The sequence below is a fragment of the Oncorhynchus kisutch genome, linkage group LG12 (genome assembly GCF_002021735.2).
Source record: "Oncorhynchus kisutch isolate 150728-3 linkage group LG12, Okis_V2, whole genome shotgun sequence".
NCBI lineage: Eukaryota > Metazoa > Chordata > Actinopteri > Salmoniformes > Salmonidae > Oncorhynchus > Oncorhynchus kisutch.
Window position 1 is genome coordinate 51,822,798 of NC_034185.2, and position 25,669 is coordinate 51,848,466.

Here is a 25,669-nt window from a genome sequence, read left to right on the forward strand (position 1 = left end):
CAAAGACTAACCACCTGAGGGTTGTGGCTCCTGCCTCCTCTGGTGTCATTGCTTCACAAAGTGGGAGGCCAACCATTTGGATGGATGCAGACAAGCCGTATGCCTGCCCCACGTGTGGGAAGCGCTTTGCTGAGGCAAACTATGTGAAGAAGCACAAGAATGTTCACACCAAGAAGAGGCCCTTAAATGCATGAGGACGAAAAGTGCTGCTTTCCGGAAAAACGGTATAACAGTTAGGATAATGGGACATTCCTGGATTGAGGTACGTTTTTTTCCAAAGCCTGTCTGATCCCATTGCAGCTGTTAGCAAGCATAGGGTCGGAATTTATCAAGGATCAAGTTGTGTCATGCTTTGCTCTCCGGAGCAGGGCGCTGCTCAGTGTAGAGTGTAGAGGTGGATCAAATGAAAAATAATCCTGGTGTTTGTAATGCCTGCCGTTTGGTGAGACGTACTGTAGACCCGGTGGCAATGGTGAGACTGAAAATACCCTGTCTGTCTTGTTGAGCTTTGACACGGTTTCTTACTTGATAAAATCAGGTTAGGTTATATTTGCTATTCTGTGAGGGCCTATGTTCCGAACCCGCTATGGTGCTTTAGGTGCCAAGGATTCGGACATGTTGCAGCAGTGTGGAGAATAGAGATCCCACAATGTGAGAAATGTACAGGAGGACGTAGTCAGAGGGAGTGTAAAGTTGGGATAGAGAAAGCACTTTGTGCCAACTGTGGGGGACCCCATGCGGCTTGTGGATTCAAAGAGCCTGTGAGAGACAGTTTGAGATTGCCAGAGTTTGAGTGGGGAGGAAAGTTTCTGATGCTGAGGCAGTGAAGAGAGTAGAGTATAGGCCAAGGGTGAGTGATTCGACAGGGAGCCCCCTAACCCTTGATCATGACTCTCACTTCCATTACACATAAGAGTCATTGGAGGAAGGCGTCTTCTGTAAGGGGGGATTTGTTAAAAGCCCCGACGCTCGATCAGAACATAAACACGCCTCGCTTGCCGTACGGTCTTGGAAGCATAATGACCTTATCTTTCATATCAGCAAGAAATCATTTTCAAAGAACAAAAGGTTAAATTGATACACAGCCTGATAGAGTTAGGGTACCCACAAGGCCATATCGCCATGTTACAGCGCTTGTTTGGGGAAAACAGCGGCGACCACCTGTGTTAATTAGCTATCTAGCTTGCTCCCAACACGTGTGTGTAAGCGTAACTCGGGAAATGTAGTTTCGTCGGATGGAAGCATCCATAGCTGTATGGATCTTTGCAAAACTGCTACAGTAAGTGTGTTTTTGTTTCGAAAGCCGTATTGCAAGCGATGATTATTGACGTTTCTAAACGTTAAAACAAAGCGTCGGGATTGTAGTTCACATGAGCCAGTCGTGGGCGAAGATAACAGCTGAGAACTGTAGGGAGAATTCCGCCTAGAGTTTGAGAGCTAGGAGCCTCCCAGTGAATAGGCCTGAAGAGAGAGATCCAGAGAGGATGAATTTCAGTAAGGTAGGATTTCTTGCGTTTATGGCTATGGTTATTGAATTGTACTGCACTGATGGTTCGTAAACCCCTGTAAAAATGTGGTAGTGACAGCAGCAGAGACATTTTGGGGTGTAAGAGTTTATTTTTTATAGAAGATCTACAGGGGGTTTTAAGAGAAGGGGCTCCATCCTTCCCAGGCTGGAGTAGGATCTGGTTGGGGTGGTGTGTTTTTGGGGTATAGTGGTGAATATGTGTAGGGTTAGATGGAGGTGAGATTTAAAAATAAATAAATAATAATATTTCCACTTTTTCCTGTCAATGTGCAATTCACACTCCAACCTGTGAAAGGCAGCAATACGTAACAAAGCAATTCTGCTGGAGACTCACACGAAGAAGTAAACGGAAGTGAATAAGAACAATTTCCACGTTAGCATTTTTTATTTAATGTTAAAATATGACTAATTTACATGCACAGCGTCACATACTTAACCCATATAGTGTTTAATTCACGTTGGAGACATAACATCTACCAACCAAGTCCTATGTATGTAACGCAGACTAACTAGCTGCTAACAATGGCTAATTGTGTGGGTTTTCACACTCAAATAGCCTCCATCATGGAGGTGCTAGCGAATGCAGCCGTGGCAGAGATCTGTAAACTCGTAGACGACGACTATGCAGTGTTTCGTTTGGAAATAACTCAAAGCCAGAAAGAAAACAGGGCATTACGGAGGAAACTACTGGAACTGAAGGTGGCACGGGAGCGCGTCCTCGCCAGTCGTCCCCGATACAGAGGAATGGCAAGAGGTACATTTTTCAGGAAAAAGGCAGAGGCTGCGTGGCCTGCCGCCCGGTTCAGCCCTGCACGTGTTAAGATGTGTTACCCATAATTGGGTCTTGGTCAGTGTTTGGATAGAATGCAATGATTCCCCAGATTACTTAGCTACCTTGTCCAAAGACACAACAGCATATTGTAACCAGATGCTTGTTGTACTGTATTTCTTATCATTTACTCATTGAAAACAATGTGACACATGGAACATAATCAGCCTACATCAATCAATAAATAATATATCAAGAAGTGTTATCTTACATCCTTGCCAATTCTAGACGGTGTCAATAGTGTACCATATACCATTGACAGTAACTAACCTAACCACATCTTTTCCCCCAATCACTCTCTCAGGTGAAGGACATCTCACTGGAGGCCACAGGGGCTTTGTGAAGCCAGTGGAACACAATAGATGGAGAGATGACCAACCAATCCCTGTTGATGAGGGGAGTGGAACCTCCAACGAGCACGTTATCATGATAGAGGTCAGTGTTACATAAAAATGTGTTATTTTGTAAATGAAATGTCTGTTTATTTCAGAAAGGCTCCACTCAGCTATGTACATCCTCATGTATCTGCCTTAAGGGAGCTTGTGATAATTCCCTATGACATTGATATCCAACACAACTAATGTACCGGAATAAACTCCTCTCTCCTTGTCAGTTTGCAGATGCAGAGGCTGCAGTTCCTGGGGTCAAGCAGGAGAGGTCTGAAGGAGAGGAGGACCCACGGCACAGCAGAGACATCCAGACTGGAGCGACAGGAGCGCCCCCTGTAGCCATGGCAAAACCCACCACCGTGCAGCCCAGGACCAGACGCAGCGTCACGGAGGTCAATGGAACGCTGAACGGCGTCCTCAAGTCAGAGACTGACACAGAGACTTTAACTGTAACACAAAGGCTTTTACACACAGGATCTGACCACAGGTTAGACTATGAGAGACTGGGGCCACTGGGCTGTCCTGCTCCTGGCTCAGAGTATTTACTTTACGGTAACCTAAGCCCGAGGACAATTCAATCCCATCAGGACTCAGGTGACGTGTTAGAGACTGGTAATGATCCATCTTGTTCTTACACTACAGAGATGGACCCTGACAACATGCCCTTGGGTTTAGAGACACAGACGGATCTGTCTAGAGGGGACTGGAACCAGTACAGTAGTAGTGTATACTCTGAAGGGTGCCTAGATAAGAAAGGTGAGGTTTTAGATGAGGTGACTGTGAAAGTGGAGAGCGACATTCCTCCCACATGGAATGCAGATATTCACTTAGGAGACGGACACTCACAGGGCAGAGATTTCTTAGATTACAGGGGAAGCTTAAAGACTAATCCAAATGTTGCAACCCACTCCCCTTTAAACGAGCTCCAGGATCATAACCCAGTGTCCACATCTATGGGACCTTCAGATTCACACGGCCGCATCCTTTTCGATCAGGTATTGAACTCAAACGACAGGGCTAGAGTCCAGGCTCAGGGTGGGCGAGCCACATCAGGTATTAGTAAAGAGAAACGGTTCCTCTGCATGTTCTGTAACAAAGGCTTCAGCTGCCTCCAGAAGGTGGAGATCCACCAGAGGGTCCACACAGGGGAGAAACCCTTCAGCTGTACCCAATGTCATATGTGCTTCGCCCAGGCTTGTGACCTGAAGAGGCACCAGAGGGTCCACACAGGGGAGAAACCCTTCGGCTGTACCCAGTGTCACATGCGCTTTGCTGAGGCTGGAAACCTGAAGCGGCACCAGAGGGTCCACACAGGGGTGAAACCCTTCAGCTGTACCGAGTGTCATATGCGCTTCGCCCAGGCTGGTGACCTGAAGAGGCACCAAAGGGTCCACACAGGAGAGAGGCCATTCGCCTGTAATCACTGTGGGAAGAGGTTCTCTGAGAGGAGATACCTAAGGATACACCAGCAGAAACACCATTCCACTCTATAACATAAAAGTAACCATTCCACTCGATAGCTACCTGGCTAGCTAAGTAAACAGCTGAAATTATCTAGCTAGCTGTAAAGTTTACATGTATCCCCACTAGCTGGCTACTAGATGACCAATATAACATTTGGGCCTAAAGCTTTTTGTAGGGACCCAAGGAAAGCAATTCTTGCCTGTATCAGTGATGGACACTAGTTATAATGTAGACCAATACTTTTATAGCTAACTACTAATACAACAGCCTAATTTATTGCACATTGTTTTGATAAACTGGTTAGAATATGGTCAAATCATAATCTGTACCAAATGGATTGCCTATCAATTAGGGCTGGGCGATTATATCAAATTAATTTGATTAATTCGAATGAATTAACGCCCTAACAATGGGAGTCTTTGTCCCAATGGGGGGAATGCAGGGGGATAAATTTAGGTTCAAAATAAGCTCATAGAAACCCATGGGCTTATTTTGGATAGATTATGGTGATAGTGAAACCTCTTTCTCCCAAGCCCCTCCCCTACCACGCAACAATAAAGAAGAGGTAACTTCTTCCTCTCTGACGAATAGATTCAATTCGCTATTTGCATTTGGTCCAACAGAATCGGTCATATGGACATCGCAACACATGGAGACTTTGTTTTACTGTAATAGAGAAGGTAACCTTTTGAACCCTGTTTATGTTTCAGCTGCTAAAACGGATGCACCAATGAACATTCATTCTGGAAAATGTATGCTCAGTTTGTCTTGCACATATTACGGTACCACGTACCGCTAGCAGCATTTTTGTCAAATAAAGATTGTTATACTAGCGGTTTGGTCTGTGTTTTATACATGAGCAATAAGCATAACACAATTATATAAGGAATTGGCAACTTGTCATTCTGAGAAATAAGGTAGGCCAGTTGACCTCAACATCTGAGCAAGGTGGACAGACTAGCATGCCGTTCAAACCGTTGGAGACGGACAGAGGGGTGTGTTCATAACAATTCAACTGTTCTACCTCGTTAGCTGAATTCAGAGCTTGTGAAGTGATACCTAGATCCAAGTTGGCTAAACTTGAAATATTAGCCTGCTACTCGCTAGCACGTGGGCTTGTGCTTTGAGAGATTGTTTGAGACCTGTGTTCATTTTCTATAATACCTGCTACATTATTAGTGAATGTGCATTGTTCTGGTTAAATTTGTAACAGAATCATATTTTTATAGACAGACCCGATAGCCAGTGATTACTGCAAAAAAAAGCAGGTTGAACTATTTTGATAAAATAATTTAATTTTTAGTGGGTCTTAATGTTGTTGAAGGCTTATATTCAGCCAAGGTATAATTTCACACCACTGAATTCATATTATCGCTGACTGTTTTAAATGTATTTGACCCTTTTTAAAAAAAAATTTAAATTGTACAACAAAGCTTATTTAGATAACATAAAAAATAATTGAGAGATGAGTTTTAGGCCTTATCGCCCAGCTCTATCAATAAACATCTTACAATGTACACATATCATGTACTTCTACTATGTTCCATGTTATTTACTGTGTATTATCAACCTTCAACTATATATTACACTGTTGATGTTTATGGAGTACAACATGACTAGTTAGCTTGTATTCTCCGAACAATAACACCTGTGTTCCTGTACCAGAATGTGTATACTGTATTATAGGTTATAGACGAGAGGAGGAAGTGGCAGCTTGTTAGAGCAGACATGGTTCTAATGTCAGTGGTTTTTATGAGGAACCCTATAACAATAGAAATGTCAATGGAGCCTCTGTCTAGCATTGGGAACCCTCAGTAGTCAATGTGTGATAGGATGCTGAGTGCAGGAGTAAACTAATGAATGTGGGCTTTCTGTACATTGTAATTTATTTTCCATTCCATTGTTTGCTCGTCTTGTAATTGGTTATATGAACATGATCAGAACAGTCATTGATTGATAAACCAAACAAAACGTGAACCCATTGTGATGTATTTTAGTTTTTTTACAATTTCATCCGCATCCTCACTTTCTGTCAATAGTACAATATTGCTGCGTGCTCAGCCTCTGTCCTTGGTCTGCATCACACAGCCTGGGAGTCCTCAGTCCTGTACGACTCATGAAACACATGGGTAGATTGTTGAATGGTCATCATGGATCCGGTCCATACATGACCAGTTTGCTGTTCTCAGTTTAGCCCAGAGAACTAAGAATCAGGCATCTCTCTGTCTACAGTCAAGGCAGTGTTGTCGCGTTCCTACAAACTGTGTACATTAACACCCGGGTCAAGCCACCCATGATTGTCCAGCCTTGTTGTAGTCCTGACTCCACTCCACCTTTCCTGACTCCACCTATCCTGACTCTACTCCACTTCACCTATCCTGACTCTACTCCACTTCACCTATCCTGACTCTACTCTACTTCACCTATCCTGACTCTACTCTACTTCACCTATCCTGACTCTACTCTACTTCACCTATCCTGACTCTACTCCACTTCACCTATCCTGACTCTACTCCACTTCACCTAGATGGTGGAGCGATTTTAGCTGGGTTAGACAATCATGAAATGTGACCTGATTTGCATTTTGTGGGAAAGAGTAAGAATGCACTCTGTTTTCTGGATGTGTGTGAGTTATGATATTTACTATGACATCAGCCTACCTTCACAATAAGCTACTCAAATGAATGTGTACACTGCATTTTTCCGGACAAACTTCAGCGAGGCTGAATTGTCTGACTCCAGAAAAACAGACACAAAGGTGGAGTTAGTGAATAAGTCACATTGTCTGCCTGTCATGGATCAATGTATAGCCTCAATTCTATGAGCTTGACAATGACTGACACTTGAGTCTGTCTGGTCATGGTGTCACTTCTATAGCCATGCAGAGCAGAGGTGGGCAACTACAATGTTAGTTATCGCATGTGATGCCTGTTGGATACGATATAATGTTACCATGCCTAACACAGATGTGCGAAACAGAAAAATACATTAATTTCACTAGCTACATTAATTTCACTAGCTACATACACCCAATCTCGGAACTTTGAAAGCAAGCTTTTTAGCTAATTAAAACGTGTGTCCTTACACGTTTTTGAATCATTTGAGTTTAGATATTTGACGTTAAAGGGTAAAAAAAATGAGTAGCAAAAAACAAGAAATTATCAGCCAACCTGCAGGTGGTTGGCTGGAGGCTAACAGAGGAGACTGGGCAGCCATCTTGGATTCCCAGACTGGTGCAGCCAATGGCCCAGGGGATGACATCACTGAGTAGGACAGGACCAGAGGCGACATAGTGGAGGTTAGTGGATGGTACAGCGTCCTCAACTCTGAGCTGGGGAACAACACTGTTAACCACAACCAGAAACAGACAGTTGAACAAAAAACAACAACCAAACTTAGTCGCCATGACAACAGACTGGCTGAGACCAGGGAGGTGTCAGTATGCGGCGGAAGAGAACAGACACAGATTAAGCTAGCAAAGCTCCGTCCTGCTCCTATAGTTGTGATTCAGAGAGACTGATGGTGCCTCAGGTTAACCCCCTAACAGGTGCTGCCTTCAGCCTGCCTTCTTTAGGATCTATCAACTGGAACATGGACCCTGCAACAACAGACACTCCCTGGCCTTCGTCCTCCTCACACTCACCTAATGTTAAACCAGACCTCCGACAATGCCAGTGCCTCAACACTAAATGGCAACATAAGCCCATTGACAAATGACAGTAGTAGAGACGGAATTGGTAAAGGTGGCAGCGCCAAAGAGAAGCGCTTCCCGTGTTCATTCTGTGGGAAAGCCCCAAACAAACACCTGTTCCCCAAACAGGTGGAGATCCACCAGAGGATGCGCACTGGGGAGAAATCATTAGGCAGACAAATGCGCCGGGCCAGTTTCTCACACTCGTCCAACCTGAAGAGGCACCAGAGGGTCCACACAGGGGAGAAATCTACATCTTCCCCAGTGTGAAAAAAGTTTCTCCCACCAGCACCAGCTGAAGATGCACCTGAAGGTCCACACGGGAGAAAGACCATTTGCCTGTACACACTGCAGGAAGTGGTTCTCAAAGAGGAGCTCTCTCAGGATACACCATCAGAAAATGCTCATGGCCCATGTATAGAGTATAGTGATCTGTAATGTAGTACTAGTTAGTTTGTAGTTAATTTAGTTGGTTTTGGATGTATATGGAACTGGATGAGGTGAACTGAGGAAATAATGAGTATGATGAGGCAGATCCAGTGTTGCTGATGGGAAAGACTGGACCTCTGAAGCAGCTGGTCACAAACTATGAAACAGAAGCCTTCAATCTTCTTTCCTGAATCAAGACCGAACCACGAGGGACAGAGAATCCACCCCCACACAACCAGTGGACAGGTGGACTGAACAACCTGGTGGTCATCAGAGTGACAGAGGCTCCAGTCAGGGATCCAGTCTGCAGCCCAGACCCTTCTCTTCACAGTCTCAGTGCAGGGATGAAGCAGGGCCTGGGGCTGATAGAGATAGACCGTCCTGTTCCTATGATACAAACACCACAGTATCCATGATGAACAGAGCAGGTCACCCTGGGCTTCAGCCTTCACAGCGAGTGGTGGGAGACTACCACCAGGGGGGTCTATCAGGAAGTCTGTCTTCTCCTTACCTCAGGGTTACCCCATCAATACAGACAGGGTCAGGATGGGTGTTCACCACACGAGGTACCTTGCCTATAACATGGCAAACAATCCCAACAACACCCAAGCAATGACTAAAGCTCAAAGACTAACCACCTGAGGGTGATCGCTCCAGCTTCTACCTCCTCTGGCGTCATCGGGTCACAACTTGGGAGGCTGAGCATTAGGCCAGATGCCGACAAGCCGTATGCCTGCCCCACGTGTGGGAAGCGCTTTGCTGAGGCGAACTATGTGAAGAAGCACCAGACTGTTCACACCAAGGAGAGGCCCTTCATGTGCAAACTATGTTACAAGAGCTTCTCCTTCCTGAGTAACCTTACCAGACATAGGAGTGTTCATAATGGGGAGAAATCATAGCAGTGTGGCTAGAGAGGTATTATAGTCATCATGTGAAGTGTCTTGGGGTAAGAGTTGTTTTGGATTACTAAGTCCCTCAGTTGAGCATCTGGGCACGCTCCCTCAACTTGAGACAACTGTGGCATTGTGTTGTGTCAGGAAACTGCACATTTTAGTGTCCTTTTATTGTCCCCAGCACAAGGTGCACCTGTGCTTCTTGATATGCCACACCTGTCAGGTGGATGGATTAGCTTGGCAAAGGAGAAATGCTCACTAACCGGGATGTAAACAAATGTGTGTATGGAACATTTCTGGGATTTCTTTCTTCAGCTCATGGAACCAACACTACATGTTGAGTTTATATTTTTGTTCAGTGTACATCCCCTCAGTAAGGTAAATATTCAACTGTCCTTGTTCTAGCCTAGGTTTACGGTCTCTCTAACAAAAAATATAAAAAAATGTATACAAGGTTAATTACCCTCCCTCATAAACAAGTCATACAATCTGACCCAGTTTGAAGAGATCAGTCAGTCTGGAATAAAAAGTACAGGTGGACTTTTGTTCATGTTCAAATATTTCACTGAAGAGAAGCTGCATGTAGGCCTACCAAATGTCTGATCAACAGAAATGTATCTAAATTAGGAGTGAAAGTAGCCTAAAACACTCGGTCCAGTGCGGAATATCAACAAAATAAATGGTGGATCGAACTGCGCATGTAGCCTACTTTTTCCAAGTAATTTGTTTAACAATCTGTTGAAAACGTCATCACACAACACTGATTATATGCGGAACTGAGCCTAGGCAAACCGTGTTAAATAACAGCAAACGGGATCCTCCCTAAGATTAGCATAACCCAGGCATTTTATCCGGGTTTCAAGCTTTTTTGGGTTATTGTAAAATGTATGTTGCTGGAATAGTGAAGGCAGCTTCTGTTTTCTTCGTGAGAACTCTGTGGTTCTAAATCAATAGTAGTTTAGTGGTCTGAAAATGTTAACATTAACGGGCTTAACCATGCTGTAGGTCATGTAACTCTGTTACTGTACATGCAATATGCATTGTGGACTGCACTAAACAGAGGTTGCTATCGGGTTTTGTGATAGAACAAAAAGGTATGGTTAAATTTATTCTGCCACTGTCTTATTGTCTCTACCTTTAGGCCTATAATATATGTCACGTCTGCAAGGCATGTGTATTAACAGGTTATAGAGCAAACAACACGATCACCACAACACCGGTTGTAATATGGCTTTCTTTGGAGAGGGGCAGGGCTAGGCTTCCCTAGTGATGCATATGTCAAAAAACATGTACCGCTACTGCTCTATGGCAGGGTTTCCCCAAACTAAATCCTGCCCCCTAACAGAGCTGATTCAAATAACCAACTCCGCATGCTTTGACTATTTGAATCAGCTGTGATGTTCTATGGCAAAAACAAAAAAACGTGCACCCAGGGGGGACCCCAGGAAGGGGTTTGGCAAAACCTGCTCTTTGTGGACCGACCTCACACTCCAGTACAGTAGGTGGCGGTGTATGTACCTTTCGGTTGGTGATCTGCCAATATACATGAAGAAGTAGTAGTAAACGGAAGTGAACTGCCCAATAATCATTTCCAAGTTAGCGTTTTTATTGTTGTTATTCAGACATTTACGCCATGGAAAACAATATGACTCATTTAACTGCACAGCATCACATACTTGTCCCAGGTAGTCTTTAATTCGCGTTGGTGACCGGACTTGGTTGATGTTATCTAGGTAACGCTCGCTAGCTGCTAACGTTAGCTAACAATGGCTGACTGTATGGTTTTTCACACGCAAATAGCCTCCATTATGGAGGTGTTAGCGAATGCAGCAGTGACAGAGGTCTGTAAACTCGTAGACGACGACTATGCAGTGTTTCGTTTGGAAATAACTCAAAGCCAGAAAGAAAACAGGGTATTGCGGAGGAAACTACAGCTACTGGAACTGAAGGTGGCACGGGAGCGCGCAGAGACAATACAAGAGCGCGTCCTCACCAGTCGTCCCAGTAGTGTCAAGATCCTCGACCGATACAGAGGAATGGCAAGAGGTACATTTTGCAGGAGGCCTGTTGCCCGGTTCCCCTCTGGGCATATGACTTTAAATGTATTAACCACTTATGGTGAAAAGGGACACTTCACCACGACACACTATTTGGGGTGTTTAACCACTACCTACATAATTCTGAGTGATTAGTTTGACATAATTATGCACTATAGCGGTGTTTTGACATTTTAGTGCCGGAGAGTTACACTGATGACGCTATCGGTTGATTGAGCCTGCTGTCGAATCTAAAAATGAATGGAGTCATGTTTTGTAACAATTATTGTGGCCCAATTGTGTTTAGCTAATTGCACGATCGGGAGTAGATATGATTGTCCTTGTTCAATAGAGGCGTTACAGGGCTTGACATTCAGGTAAATTTGCCAGTACCATGAGAAAGTTACTGTTCCTAGCCAATATTACAGGAAAGCAAGTTGTACACGCAGAATTTCAATCATGGCTGATTTCATGTTTCATTTGCAGTCTGCGCAAGTACCTTAGCCTATTATAGTCAACCATACAATTTGATATTTACACTGTTTGGAAAATTCGTCGTGGTTACTTTTTATATTGTCATGTCAGACTCATTGAACATTCAAGCAGCACTGGAAAGCTGGGATCCCGCTCTTCACAATAATTGTCTTTGCCCGAGATTACATTCAGGAGTGTTGCGCAGCGCCTGGGTTTACTGGAGTTGTAAAAGCCAGTTCCACTGCGTTGTCATTGTTCCCCTCTACTTAGGGACTGATTTAGACCAGGAGCACCTGTGCTGGGTTTCACAAGTATTGTAGCACAAACTCTTTTCTCCATTTAGTTAATGGAATTAAGATGACCTCAGTGCAATGATGGTTTTGGGAACCCCGCCCAGGTGGGTGCAATTAATTATCAGGTAGAACATTAACTAGTAGGCCCCAGACCTCGTAGGGTAAGAGTTGAATACCCCTGGGCTCAGTTTCCCAAAAGCGAAAGTTAATTGTTTGAACCTTTGTTGGCGCATCATCTCTCAGAGCTGTATCCCAAAACCATTGTTAGAAGTTGAACTTACTGTTGTTTAAGTGAACTTAAACACACCCCCCCCCCCTCCTCCTCCTCCTCTTTGGAATGTCTAGATATATTGGTTTACATAACATGTAGTTCGCTTGCTAGTGACCGAAGTCAAATATTTTATGTCACACGCGCGGAGCAGATGTAGACTTCTCCGCGAAAGAGTTCAATTCAAATGTTTTATTGGTCATCTACACATATTTAGCAGGTGTTATTGCGGTTGTAGTGAAAGGCTTGTGTTCCTAGCTCCAACAGTGCAGTAGTATATAACAATACACATCTAAAAGAATGGAAATAAGAAATGTTAAGACGAGCAATGTTGGAGTGGCATTGACTAAAATACAGTAGAATAGACTAGTGTATACATATGAAAGCAGTTGGTAAACATTCAATTATTCAGGTGATATGTACATGAAAGTAGGGTTAACTTAGCCATCTCAGCTCGACTTCTTTTCTGCTGCACTGATCGGATGCCTTCCTCTGAAGTGAGAAATCGATGGAATTGCGTCACTTTAACGTTCTATGACCCGTTGTTACAAATGAGCTTGGAGACAGGAAGGAGAGTTTAATAAACATGAACAGAACAGGAGAAGCGTACTGAACGTGAACAAAACCTCGACAGAACCAAAACCGCCTGCGCGCGTGCGCTATCGTGCATAAATATATTTTGTCCCCCTACACCAAACGCGATCACGACACGCAGGTTAAAATATAAAAACAAACTCAACCAAATACATTAATTTGGGGACAGGTCGAAAAGCATTAAATATGTATGGCAATTTAGCTAGTTAGCTTGCACTTGCTAGCTAATGTGTCCTATTTAGCTAGCTTGCTGCTACTAGCTAATTTGTCCTGGGATAAACATTGAGTTGTTATTTTACCTGAAATGCACAAGGTCCTTTACGCCGATAATTAATCCACACATAAAACTGCCAAACGAATGTTTCGAGTCACCTCTCCTCCTTCCAGGCTTTAATCTTTGTACTTATATGTTGATTGGCATCTACACTTTCATAGTATTACCACGACAACCGGCAAAACAGTTTGTCTTTCAATCACCCACGTGGGTATAACCGATGGGAGAGGCAGGACTTGAAGCGTGATCTGTGGTCAGAAATATAAAGGAGTTCTATTTTAGCCCTTGGCAAAGCAGATGCTTGTGGGTGCAATAATTGAATAACATGTATTTCTAAATTAATTTTTGCGACGTGTCTGGTCAGCATGTTGGGCTACAGAGGGCTAAATAAATGTAGAGTAATCAAGGTGATGAAGTCCAGGTGTGCATAATGATGGTGCTTGGATTGGTGAGGAGGAGAGGGGGGTGACACCTGGCAACCCCATCAGTTGAGACTTCAGGTCTGTTCGAAATCCTCGGGCTGAAAGTGCTGGCTCCAAACACTGAAGTTGAGATATTTCTCAAGGAGAGTATCCACCTCTACTACGTCTTGAAATCACAATGAATTATGGATATTGTGGTTCGCTTACAACCAAGAAATGTCGACGGCCCGTTTTAACCGGTGAAATGCAGAAACGCTCAATTCTCGATTTTTATGACATGCTATGTAAATAACATTAATGAACATACAGAGTGAAATGGAGCAGCAGTGAAAATGCCCTTTAGCCAGAATTGGGTCTTGGTCAGTTTTTGGATAGTATGTAGTAATTCCCCTGATTACTTATCTGTACTGCACAAAGACAGAATATCATATTCTAACCAGATTCATGACTTACTGCATTTCTTATTATTTATTCAATTAAAACAATGTGATGCATGGAACATATCGATCTAAACTCAGCAGAAAAAGAAATGTCCTCTCACTGTCAACTGCGTTTATTTTCAGCAAACTGAACATGTGTAAATATTTGTATGAACATAACAAGATTCAACAACTGAGACATAAACTGAACAAGTTCCACAGACATGTGACGAACAGAAATGGAATAATGTGTCCTTGAACAAAAGTAACAGTCAGTATCCGGTGTGGCCACCAGCTGCATTAAGTACTGCAGTGCATCTCCTCATGGACTGCACCAGATTTGCCCGTTCTTGCTGTGAGATATTACCCCACTCTTCCACCAAGGCACCTGCAAGTGTGTAACTGTCATTCCTTTGACGATAAACGCAAATCCAACCAAATCCGCGACTCGTCAGTGAAGAGCACCTTTTGCCAGTCCCGTCTGGTCCAGCGACGGTGGGTTTGTGCCCATAGGCGACGTTGTTGCCGGTGATGTCTGGTGAGGACCTGCCTTACAACAGGCCTACGTTCTTGGTGTAACTCGGGCAGTTGTTGTTGCCATCCTGTACCTGTCCCGCAGGTGTGATGTTCGGATGTACCGATCCTGTGCAGGTGTTGTTACACATGGTCTGCCACTGCGAGGACGATCAGCTGTCTGTCCTGTCTCCCTGTAGCGCTGTCTTAAGAATCTCACAGTACGTACATTGCAATTTATTCCCCTGGCCATATCTGCAGTCCTCATGCCTCCTTGCAGCATGCCTAAGGTACGTTCACGCAGATGAGCAGGGACCCTGGGCATCTTACTTTTGGTGTTTTTCAGAGTCAGTAGAAAGGCCTCTTTAGTGTCCTAAGTTTTCACAACTGTGACCTTAATTGCCTACCGTCTGTAAGCTGTTAGTGTCTTAACGACTGTTCCACAGGTGCATGTTCATTAATTGTTTATGGTTCATTGAACAAGCATGGGAAACAGTGTTTAAACCCTTTACAATGAAGATCTGTGAAGTTATTTGGATTTTTACTAATTATCTTTGAAAGACAGGGTCCTGAAAAATGAACGTTTTCTTTTTTTGCTGAATTTATAAATAGTAGTGTATATCAAGATCTGAAGTATATAATCTGAAGTATTACCTTACATCCTTGCCAATTCTACAGTGTCAATAGGGTACAATATACTGTTCAGCACTGACAGTAGCTAACCTAACCACCTCTTTTCCCCCCAATCACTCTCTCAGCTGAAGGACATCTCACTGGAGGCCACAGGAGCTTTGTGAAGCCAGCGGAACACAATACATGGAGAGATGACCAACCAATCACTGTTGATGAGGAGAGTGGAACCTCAACCCAGCATGTTATCGTGACTGAGGTTAGTGTAATAGTATTACATCAAAATTACAGTACATCAAATGTGGCCAGTTTATTTCAGAAAGGCTCCCCTCAGCTATTCATTTGCTTACATGTATATCCTAATTTATCTGCCATAGGGGAGCTTGTGAGACATGATCTAATTCAACTAATATGCACCTGTAATAACCTCTTCTCTTCTTGTATCAGTCAGCAGATGCTGCAGGTCCTGGGGTTAAGCAGGAGAGGCCTGAAGGAGAGGAGGACCCATGGCACAGCAGAGACATCCAGACTGGAACGGCTGGAGTGCCCCCTGTAGCCAGGGAGGACCGCGCCACAGTGCAGCCCAGGACCCAACGCAGCATCACGGAGGTCAGAGACAGACACAAGTCAGAGACAGACACAGAGACTTTGACTGTAACGCAAAGGCTTTTACACACAGGTTCTGACCACAGATCAGACCCAGAGAGACTGGGCTCTCTTCCTGCTCCCGGCTCAGAGTATTTACTTTACAGTAACCCGAGCCCGATTCCTTCCCATCAAGATGCATTAGAGACTGGCAATGATTTGTCTTGTTCTTCTACTACAGAGATGAACCCTGGAAACATATCCTTGTGTTTAGAGACACAGACTGATCTGTCTAGAGGGGACTGGAACCGGTACAGTAGTAGTGTATACTCTGAAGGGAGCCTAGATAAGAAAGGGGAGGGTCTCGTCGTAGATGAAGTGACTGTGAAAGTGGAGGGTGACACTCCTCCCACATGGAATGCAGATAGTCACCTAGGATACGGACTCTCACAGGGCAGTGATTTCTTAGATTACAGGGAAAGCTTAGCGACTAATCCAAATGTCACAAACCACTCCCCTTTACACACACTTGGAGATTACCAGCCAGTGTCCACTTCGATGGGGCCTTCCAATTCACACGGCCGCATCCTTTTCGATCAGGTTTTGAACTCAAACGACAGGGCTGGAGCCCAGGCTCAGGGAGGGGCAGCCACATCAGGCAATAGTAAAGAGAAACGGTTCCTCTGCATGTTCTGTAACAAAGGCTTCAGCTGCCCCCAGAAAGTGGAGATCCACCAGAGGGTCCACACAGGGGAGAAACCCTTCAGCTGTACCCAGTGTCACATATGCTTCGCCCAGGGTGGTGACCTGAAGAGGCATCATAGAGTCCACACAGGGGAGAAACCCTTCAGCTGCCCCCAGTGTGAGAAGAGGTTCTCCCGCCAGCACCATCTGAAGATGCACCTGAAGGTCCACACGGGAGAGAGGCCGTTTGCCTGTGTGCACTGCGAGAAGAGGTACTCGGAGAAGAGCTACCTCAGGATACACCAGCAGAAAAACCATTCCACTCTACAACATAGACCGTAACCATTCCACTTGATAGCGTCTGCCGTTTAGATCAAACCCTACTTTAACCCCTTACACTTGTGAGAATTGGCCTATATGGATAGGGCTAAATCGAAATGTTTCTTATAGAAGAATTAGGGATTGCATAACCATGGTAGCAATCAAAAGGGAACAGTTTGGAGATTATGGGAAAATTATTAGACTAAGGGTGGGGACACAACAGTTCTCCTGATACAAAACTGAATCCAAACATTACATGGTTGATTTAATGCACATTTTACATTTACTGTACTTTGCCGCATTTGTTAAAAATAAAATCAGAACATACTTTGGATACTTTCAGTTACAAAATAAGAATATTCCAGGAAAATGTGGGGTTGGTGCAACATAAGACAAAAAAATGACCAGGGTTTGAGTGAGAGGACTAACTGGTGTTTCCAAGCAGCAACACACCTCTCCAAAATGTACACAGTTATGAAGTAATTTCAATGCACTTTTATGACTTAAGGAAGTGTTAAGGAATTGTCTTCAACTTTAAGGTGATTTGTTTTGCTCTCCTAGCTGTGCCGTTGAGGAACTAGATCAATCACACTTGTTTTTTTATTTCTTTTTTATTTCTGTTATTTCACCAGGTAAATTGACTGAGAACACCCGGGGATTAGTTACAGGGGAGAATGAGACAATTGTAAACTGGGGATTATTAGGTGACCGTGATGGTTTGAAGGCCAGATTGGGAATTTAGCCAGGACACCGGGGTTAATACCCCTGCTCTTACAATAAGTGCCATGTGATCTTTAATGACCTCACAGAGTCAGGACACCCGTTTAACATCCCATCCGAAAGACAGCACCCTTCACAGGGCAGTGTCCCCAATCACTGCCCTGGGGCATTGGGATATTTTTTAGACCAGAGTAAAGAGTGTCTCCTACTGGCCCTCCAACACCACTTCCAGCAGCATCTGGTCTCCCATCCAGGGACTGACCAGGACCTGTAGTGGTTTTGTTTGGAACACAGCCCTGCATCCCCTCCTTTACACAATTACTGTTGTTTACACAATCCAAAAACGGTCCATTATAAATCACAATCTGGGCCAGGTGTTCATAATTTGAAACCTTGCTCTATTGCCAACATCAATTATAAAAGCTAAATTATAAAATACGATCTTAGTGTTAGGTTTCACAAGGCAATTCAGAGAAGCAGATCATACTTTTGCTACGCATTAGAATGGAGTCATAAGTAAATTCAAATGCGTGGTCCGCGGCCCCCCCAAAAATCACAATACAACAAACGGGCTCATTCTGTTCAAGACAACTCGGGGTATAACCCCATGTCATCTTGTATCTAGGGCTGTTGCAGTGACCATATTACCGCCACACAAGCAGTCATGAGTCATGACCGCAGTAAAATGCCACTTTCCATGGTAATCTCCTTTTATGCACTGGACATGCTTTGGTAGTACCCAACTTGCTAATGACCATCAGGTCCTAATGACCTGGTACGCGGGGCTCTATTGTCCCTCAATCACTCTGACAGCAATGCAAATGCAATGGAAAATCACGTCAAACACTGATCATCAAAACAGAGCGCCTGTAGTACGTTTAAAGCTCACCACACTGTGATAATCAAATTGCAGGTTGAAGCAGTGTGAAACATGGTTGTTGTGGATGTTGTTTTAAATCCTAACATAACGGAATGGACAGCACTTCCTACGGTGATGATCAAACCCCCCCCCCCCCCACACACACACACACTTTCTCAAATGATCGATATCCTATAGTCACACCATGCAGCCCATATATGTTTTGCTTTCTAAGGTATTTGTTGCCAAATAACTCAAACTAGCATATAGGACCTGTTTCAAATGCTAACTTTTACGCTCAACATAGCCACTTCATCTGCGCGGTCGCTCAGTAATGGGAAAAATATCCTCTCTTTTTATTCAGCTGAGTTCAATTATATTATTCTTACTATGAAATAAAATAATGTCACGGGGACTTAAGCATATATTGTCAGCTAAATGAATAAGAATACAGCCTATGTCATGGAGCATAGCCAGATAGCATAGGCCAACTCATACTGTGTTCTTCTGAAATAAATGTTATTCATATCATAATGTTTATTTAGACCTGGTTAAAATAAATAGATTTATTGTGAGGTTGTATATTCAATTGATTTATTATACTTAAAAAAAATGTTTTATGTAGATGTTCCGAGGTCTGAGGCCTGGAGATGCTCAACGCGTTTATGTTCATTAACGGTCAGTTACGGTGAGACCTACAGTCTTTTGCATGACAATAACCGGCTGCCAACATTTCATGACCACAGCCCTCTTAATTTTCAGCATTTCCCTCAATTTACATTCCCCTCACTCAGACAATAAAAACATGAGCAAAAGTTGCTCAATTAGCAGGAGGGTCAGAGGCATCTGCTTGTCATGTGGTGCTCAAGTTCAGAACGTCTGTCAGTCAAAACCCATCCAGCTCTGAGACCCTGAGCTCTGACGTCATGTATAGCATGTTACTGTACAGCCACTTTGTTCCAATTTAAGTGCTTATCAGTGTCAAAATCTGCCATTTTCAACCCGGGCAGGAGTGTAAAGGGTTAAATAAAAACAATACTTTTCATTGTCAACAGAAAAGATCCACGGATGCATTTGGAATAAGGAGAGTAACATATTTCATTGTAGAATATTGCCTCCGGACATTGTGATATACACTGAGTATACCAAACCGTACGAACACCTTCCCACAGTTGTGTCGTGGACCATTCCTGATGTACACGGGAAACTGTTGAGCACCTACTACCATACCCGGTTCAAAGGCACTTAAAACTATTGTCTTGCCCATTCACCCTCTGAATGGCAGACATACACAATCCATGTCTCAAGACTTCTTTAACTTGCCTCCTCTCCTTCATCTACACTGGATAAAGTGGATTTATCAAGTGACAAAATTAAAGGATCATAGCTTTCACCTGGATTAATTTGGTCAGTCTGTCATTGAAAGAGTTCTTAATGTTTTGTACACTCAGTCTGTTACATATTGTGGTTGTACTGTGTAGGATATATGATGTTCATTACTTCCATTGACCTACTTCATTTTTCCCCAAGACATTTTTAATGATATTTAATGTAGTTTATCAAGTTAATGCTGATTTTTGTTGTTGTTGTGTGTGTGTGGTTGTCAAATGGTGTATTTAAAACTTGTTTATGTTTAATAAACACAAAATGGACTTTTCATTCTAAGACCTTCATTGGGACTCTTTTAGTACACATCACATCTGATCTCACCCTATTCTGCATACACTGACAGTGCTTTATAACCATTATACACTTACTAAATATCCCTACACATACCCGCACACTAACACCTACTGTACACCTCATAGTTTAGTCAGGTTTGTCTGATGATAACTTATCATAGCCAACTTATTTTTTACCAACAAAATATTTGTCTACCGTGATAATAATGCAATTTCAAATTAAAGGACCAGACGAAACAGGACGGATAAAAAGAGAAGTAAGGGGTAGAGGGTATGGTTTAGGGTATGGGTTTAGGTTTAGGTTGGGCGGACACGGGAACTAGGAAGGCACAAAAGGGGAGGGGGATGACAGAGTCAATCAGGGACACTAGGCTATATGATAGGTTGGACAAGAATGAAGTCATTCTGTAACTACAGTATAGGACAAAACATGTAGTGGGGATGGGTAAACACTCCATGTTGAAAGTGTTTATCTGTGTGTACATACCTGAGGGAGTGTATGTCTGTGTAATCTGTATTGCATGTCTCTTCCAGGAGGAGGGTCCAGAGGTACTGCTGGTGAAGGAGGAGGGGTGTGAGGAGGGTCTGGGGAACCCTGAGGGGAACATGGTCATGGAGGACAACCAGACTACACCTCCTCCTGAACCCACTGAGCAGCACAGGACCACACACAGTCTCACTGAGGTGAGCCTTTGAATTATCAAACCATTAAAGATGGTCAAGTAATCAAATCAACTAACTTGTTTGCATAGTACTCATAGCAATCCCTCATTGTCCAATCAGAAGATGCTCCATTGCAGGGTGCTCATATCAGATTTCTAAGTCCAACATCCTCTCACTCTGTATCTCTTACAGTCAGTAGACATGGAGGATGGGAAGCCTGATCTGCTGCTGGTCAAAGAGGAGATGATAGAAGACGGACCAGTGAGTATTGATCTGCTGAGTGGACTAAAGATGGGGGAGCAAGGTAAGAGAGAAATACATATAGCCTACATACAGTAATAGATCTTCAATAGGAATAGTGATGCACCTGGCTTTTATTTTCTTTAAATGCAAAAAAACAATTATAATATATTTACTTCACAAGGTAATTAACTCAAACAAAAATGTAATGTGTAGTTTTTTCTGACATGTGAAGTATTTTTTGTAACCTCTTCCTGCAGGTGGTTGGCTGGAGGCTAACAGAGGAGACTGGGTGGCCATCTTGGATACCCAGACAGGTGCAACCAAGGGCTCAGGTGACAACATCACTGAGCAGGCCAAGACCAGAGGTGACATAGTGGAGGTCAGTGGATGGGACAGCGTCCTCAACTCTGGGCTGGAGAACAACACTGTTAACCACAACCAGAAACAGACAGTCAAACACAAAGCAACATCTGAACTTAGTCTCCATGACAACAGACTGGCTGAAACCAGGCGTAGATTTGGTCTGCGGGGACGGAGCGATGTCAGTATGCAGCAGGAGAGAACAGACACAGACTCTACTAGCGATGCTCCGTCCTGCTCCTATAGTTGTGATTCAGAGAGACTGATGGCGCCTCAGTGTAACCCCCTAACAGGTGCTGCCTTCAGCCTGCCTTCTATAGGATCTATCAACTGGAACATGGACCCTGCAACAACACAGACACTCCCTGGCCTTCATCCTCCTCACACTCTCCTGTTAAACCAGACCTCAGACAATGCCAGTGCCTCAACACTAAATAGCTACACAAGCCCATTGACAAATGACAGTAGCAGAGACGCTATCAGTAAAGGCGGTAGTGCCAAAGAGAAGCGCTTCCCATGTTCGTTCTGTGGGAAAGCCTTCAGTTTCCCCAAACAGGTGGAGATTCACCAGAGGATTCACACAGGGGAGAAACCATTCACCTGCCACCTATGCCAGGTCAGTTTCTCCCACTCGTCCAGCCTGAAGAGGCACCAGAGGGTCCACACAGGGGTGAAACCCTTCAGCTGTACCCAGTGTTACATGCGCTTCGCCCAGGCTGGTGACCTGAAAAGGCACCAGAGGGTCCACACAGGGGAGAAACCCTACAGCTGTACCCAGTGTGAGAAGAGGTTCTCCCACCAGCACAAGCTGAAGATGCACCTGAAGGTCCACACGGTAGAAATGCTGTTTGCCTGTACGCACTGCGGGAAGAGGTTTTCAGAGAAGAGCTACCTCAGGATACACCAGCAGAAACACCATAACATAGAATGTAGCCTTTTCACTCATTAGACCTTTAGATCGAATCCTGCATTAAAGACAAATATACATTTTCATTGTCAGCGGAAAATAGCCACAGATGCATTTGGAATAACAAGAGTAACAGATTTTAGTGTTGAATATTCCTGGGTAGAATATTGCATCCAGACATTGTGTGATATATAAGGCCTAACGAGTCTGTTTCAGATTGTGTTTGTACTGTGTAGGCTATATGATGTTCACAAATGCCTATTTCATTACTTCCATTCAACTATTAAATGTTTTTCCCAAGACACTTTTTAATGAGAAAATGAATAAAGTTCATGAAGTTTATGCAGATTTAGTTGAGACGTGTGGTTTTCATATGGTGTATTTAACATAAATAAACAAACTGGGACATTTCATTCTAAGACTTTCATTGACTCTCTTTTGTATACATCATCTGATCTCAACCTATTCTGCATACACCTGACAGTGCTTTATAACCATTATACACTTACTAAATATACCTACACATACCCACATAACTAACACATACTGTACACCTCATAGGTTAGTCAGGTTTGTCTGATGATGACTTTTGACTTATCAGAGCTGACTTGTTTTTACCCACAACTGACTTGTTTTTATCCACCATGATGGGTTTAACAACAATGAAGTCATTCTGTAACTACAGTATAGGACTCAAACATGGTGGGGATGGGTAAACACTACATGTTGAAATTGTGTTTATTATCTGTGTGTACGTACCCAAAGGAGTGTACAAATCTATTTTTATTTGTCACATGCGCCGAATACAACAGGTGTAGTAGACCTTACAGTGAAATGCTTACTTACAAGCCCTTAACCAACAATGCAATTAAGAAAAACACGTTTTTTGTAAAAAATGGATAAATAAGAAATAAAAGTAGCAAATAATTAAAGAGCAGCAGTAAAATAGCAATAGCGAGGCTATATACAGGGGGTACCGGTACAGAGGCAGTGTGTGTGGGCACCGGTTAGTCGGTAATATGTACATGTAGGTAGAGTTAAAGGGATCATGCATAGATAATATACAGAGTATCAGCAGCTGTACGCACTAGTGCTTTGCAGTCGGAGGCCGAGCAGTTGCCATGCCAGGCAGTGATGCCTTCACCTGATGGTGCAGCTGTAGAACGTCTTGAGGATCTGAGGACCCATGCCAAATCTTTTCAGTGTCCTGAGGGGAAATAGGCCTTGTCGTGCCCTCTTCACGACTGTCTTGGTGTGTTTGGTGTATCATCTCCTTTGTCTTGATCACGTTGAGGGAGAGGTTGTTGTCCTGGCACCACACGGCCAGGTCTCTAACCTCCTCCCCATAGGCTGTCTCACTGTTGTGTCATCAGCAAACTTAATATGATGGTGTTGGAGTCGTACCTGGCCGTGCAGTCATGAGTGAACAGGGAGTACAGGAGGGGACTGAGCACGCACCCCTGAGTGGCCCCCGTGTTGAGGATCAGCGTGGCTGATATATTCTACCCTTACCACCTGGGGGCGGCCCGTCAGGAAGTACATGATCCAGTTGCAGAAAGAGGTGTTTAGTCCCAGGGTCCTTAGCTTAGTGGTGAGATTTGAGGGCACTATGGTGTTGAATGCTGAGCTGTAGTCAATGAATAGTGTAACAGGGTTATATTGGTGATTCCCCTTGCCACTTTATTGTTAAGCCAATGGGTTTTTGGTTTGAGTTTGTCTTGCCTTCACCTACTCAACATGGCATCTTATTGGCTGGTTTGCGTAGCTTGCTTACGAGGGGGGATGTTCCAGTTAGAATCGTCCCAGTGAACAAGCACCAAACCAGCGGTAAGTTGTTGGTTGCAAAGCACTGTACATCAAAAGTGATTTTGATACTCTCAAGTGATGATTTAAATGTACAATTGATATCAAATTGTTTGTAAATGTTATTCGAACATCACACATAAGATGCAGTGGTTTTTGGAGAATATTTGTTGTGCATTTTGTTGTAGAGAATTCCCGCCAGTACTAGCTAGCAACTTACCGTGTCTGGTGGGGGGGTTTCATATATTTTGTACAGTGCGTGAGTGCAGAGTTGGATGGTGAGATGTGCATTGCATGACGTGCAATTTTGTGTCGTTCTTATCAGAATAAAGCTACATGACTGGTGCTACATGTTGGAGTTCCGTGTCGATGACTGATTGTACACAACGCCAGACGAGTACTGTTACAATAGCATTCTCACATAATGTTCCTTTTGTTCAGGTGGGAAAGGGCAGTGTGGAGTGCAATAGAGATTGATGCTGATGCTCTCATGCATGTTACAGTGTTACTTGCCTCGAAGCGAGCATAGATGTACTTTAGCTTGTCTTGTAGGCTCATGTCACTGGGCAATGAGTAATTCTGAGTATACCAAACATTAAAACAACCTCCTAATATTGAGTTGCAGCCCTCCTTTTGTCCTCAGAACAGCCTCAATTTGTCGGGGCATGGACTCTACACGGTGTTGAAAGCGTTCCACAGGAATGCTGGCCCATGTCGACTCCAATGCTTCCCTCAGTTGTGTCAAGTTGGCTGGATGATTGGGTTGTATACACTTCTTGATACAGACAGGAAACTGTTGAGTGTGAAAAACCCAGCAGCGTTGCAGTTCTTGAGACAAACCGGTGTGCCGGGCACCTACTACCATACCCCGTTCAAAGGCAGGTATTTTGTCTTGCCCATTCACACTCTGAATGGCACACATACACAATCCATGTCTCAAGGCTTGAAAATCCTTCTTTAACATGTCTCCTCCCCTTCATCTACACTGATTGAAGTGGATTTAACAAGTGACATCAATAAGGGATCGTAGCTTTCACCTGGATTCACCTGGTCAGTCTGTCATGGAAAGAGCAGGTGTTCTTAATGTTTTGTCTATCACCTGTGTCTTCCAGTGCTTCTGGTGAAGGAGGAGGGTCTGGAGCCCTCTGTAAACTACTGTCTGAATGGTATTAGGTGATCTACGATCAGTTTAGCCTTTTAGATCAAAATTAATAAGATTTATATAAAGATCTTAGATCAAATTTTATTGGTCACATACACATGGTTAGCATATGTTAATGCGAGGTTAGTGAAATGCTTGTGCTTCTAGTTCCGACCGTGCAGTAATATCTAACAAGTAATCTAACAATTATCTTATACACACAAGTATAAAGGAATTAACAAGAATATGTACATATAAATATATGGATGAGCGATGGCTGAAAGGCATTGGCAAGATACAGTAGATGGTATAGAGTACAGTATATACATATGAGATGAGTAATATAGGGTATGTAAACATTATATAAAGTGTCATTGTTTAAAGTGGCTAGTGATACATTTATTACATCCAATTTTTTATTATTAAAGTGGCTAGAGATGAGTCAGTATATTGGCAGCAGCCACTCAATGTTAGTGGTGGCTGTTTAACAGTCTGATGGCCTTGAGATAGAAGCTGTTTTTCAGTCTCTCGGTCCCAGCTTTGATGCACCTGTAC

The 25,669-nt window shown here is 43.6% G+C and overlaps 3 protein-coding genes across 3 annotated transcripts; all 3 read left to right on the forward strand.

Moving 5' to 3' along the window:
- Positions 1-288: 288 nt before the first annotated feature.
- On the forward strand, positions 289-5,044 carry LOC109901187 (zinc finger protein 583-like). Its single transcript, XM_020497239.2, has 3 exons — positions 289-2,282; positions 2,662-2,792; positions 2,971-5,044. The coding sequence occupies exons 1-3, from the start codon at positions 2,051-2,053 to the stop codon at positions 4,237-4,239; spliced, it is 1,632 nt and encodes a 543-aa protein (XP_020352828.2). The 5' UTR covers positions 289-2,050; the 3' UTR covers positions 4,240-5,044.
- Positions 5,045-10,766: 5,722 nt separating this feature from the next.
- Positions 10,767-22,589, forward strand: LOC109900445 (neurotrophin receptor-interacting factor homolog). The gene is made up of 6 exons (XM_020496127.2): positions 10,767-11,269; positions 15,275-15,405; positions 15,594-15,755; positions 20,532-20,681; positions 20,853-20,964; positions 21,161-22,589. The coding sequence occupies exons 1-6, from the start codon at positions 10,990-10,992 to the stop codon at positions 22,210-22,212; spliced, it is 1,887 nt and encodes a 628-aa protein (XP_020351716.2). The 5' UTR covers positions 10,767-10,989; the 3' UTR covers positions 22,213-22,589.
- On the forward strand, positions 15,763-19,974 carry LOC109901224 (gastrula zinc finger protein xLCGF3.1-like). Its single transcript, XM_031837828.1, has one exon. It carries the CDS (start codon positions 15,975-15,977, stop codon positions 16,755-16,757), a length of 783 nt encoding a protein of 260 aa, XP_031693688.1. The 5' UTR covers positions 15,763-15,974; the 3' UTR covers positions 16,758-19,974.
- Positions 22,590-25,669: the final 3,080 nt, after the last annotated feature.

Coding starts and splice junctions, on each gene's coding strand:
- LOC109901187 (XM_020497239.2), top strand. CDS start 2,051: ATGGCTAATTGTGTGGGTTTTCACACTCAAATAGCCTCCATCATGGAG. Junction 2,283..2,661: donor ATACAGAGGAATGGCAAGAG/GTACATTTTTCA, acceptor TCACTCTCTCAG/GTGAAGGACATCTCACTGGA. Junction 2,793..2,970: donor AGCACGTTATCATGATAGAG/GTCAGTGTTACA, acceptor TCTCCTTGTCAG/TTTGCAGATGCAGAGGCTGC.
- LOC109900445 (XM_020496127.2), top strand. CDS start 10,990: ATGGCTGACTGTATGGTTTTTCACACGCAAATAGCCTCCATTATGGAG. Junction 20,682..20,852: donor CCACACACAGTCTCACTGAG/GTGAGCCTTTGA, acceptor TATCTCTTACAG/TCAGTAGACATGGAGGATGG. Junction 20,965..21,160: donor ACTAAAGATGGGGGAGCAAG/GTAAGAGAGAAA, acceptor CTCTTCCTGCAG/GTGGTTGGCTGGAGGCTAAC.
- LOC109901224 (XM_031837828.1), top strand. CDS start 15,975: ATGAACCCTGGAAACATATCCTTGTGTTTAGAGACACAGACTGATCTG.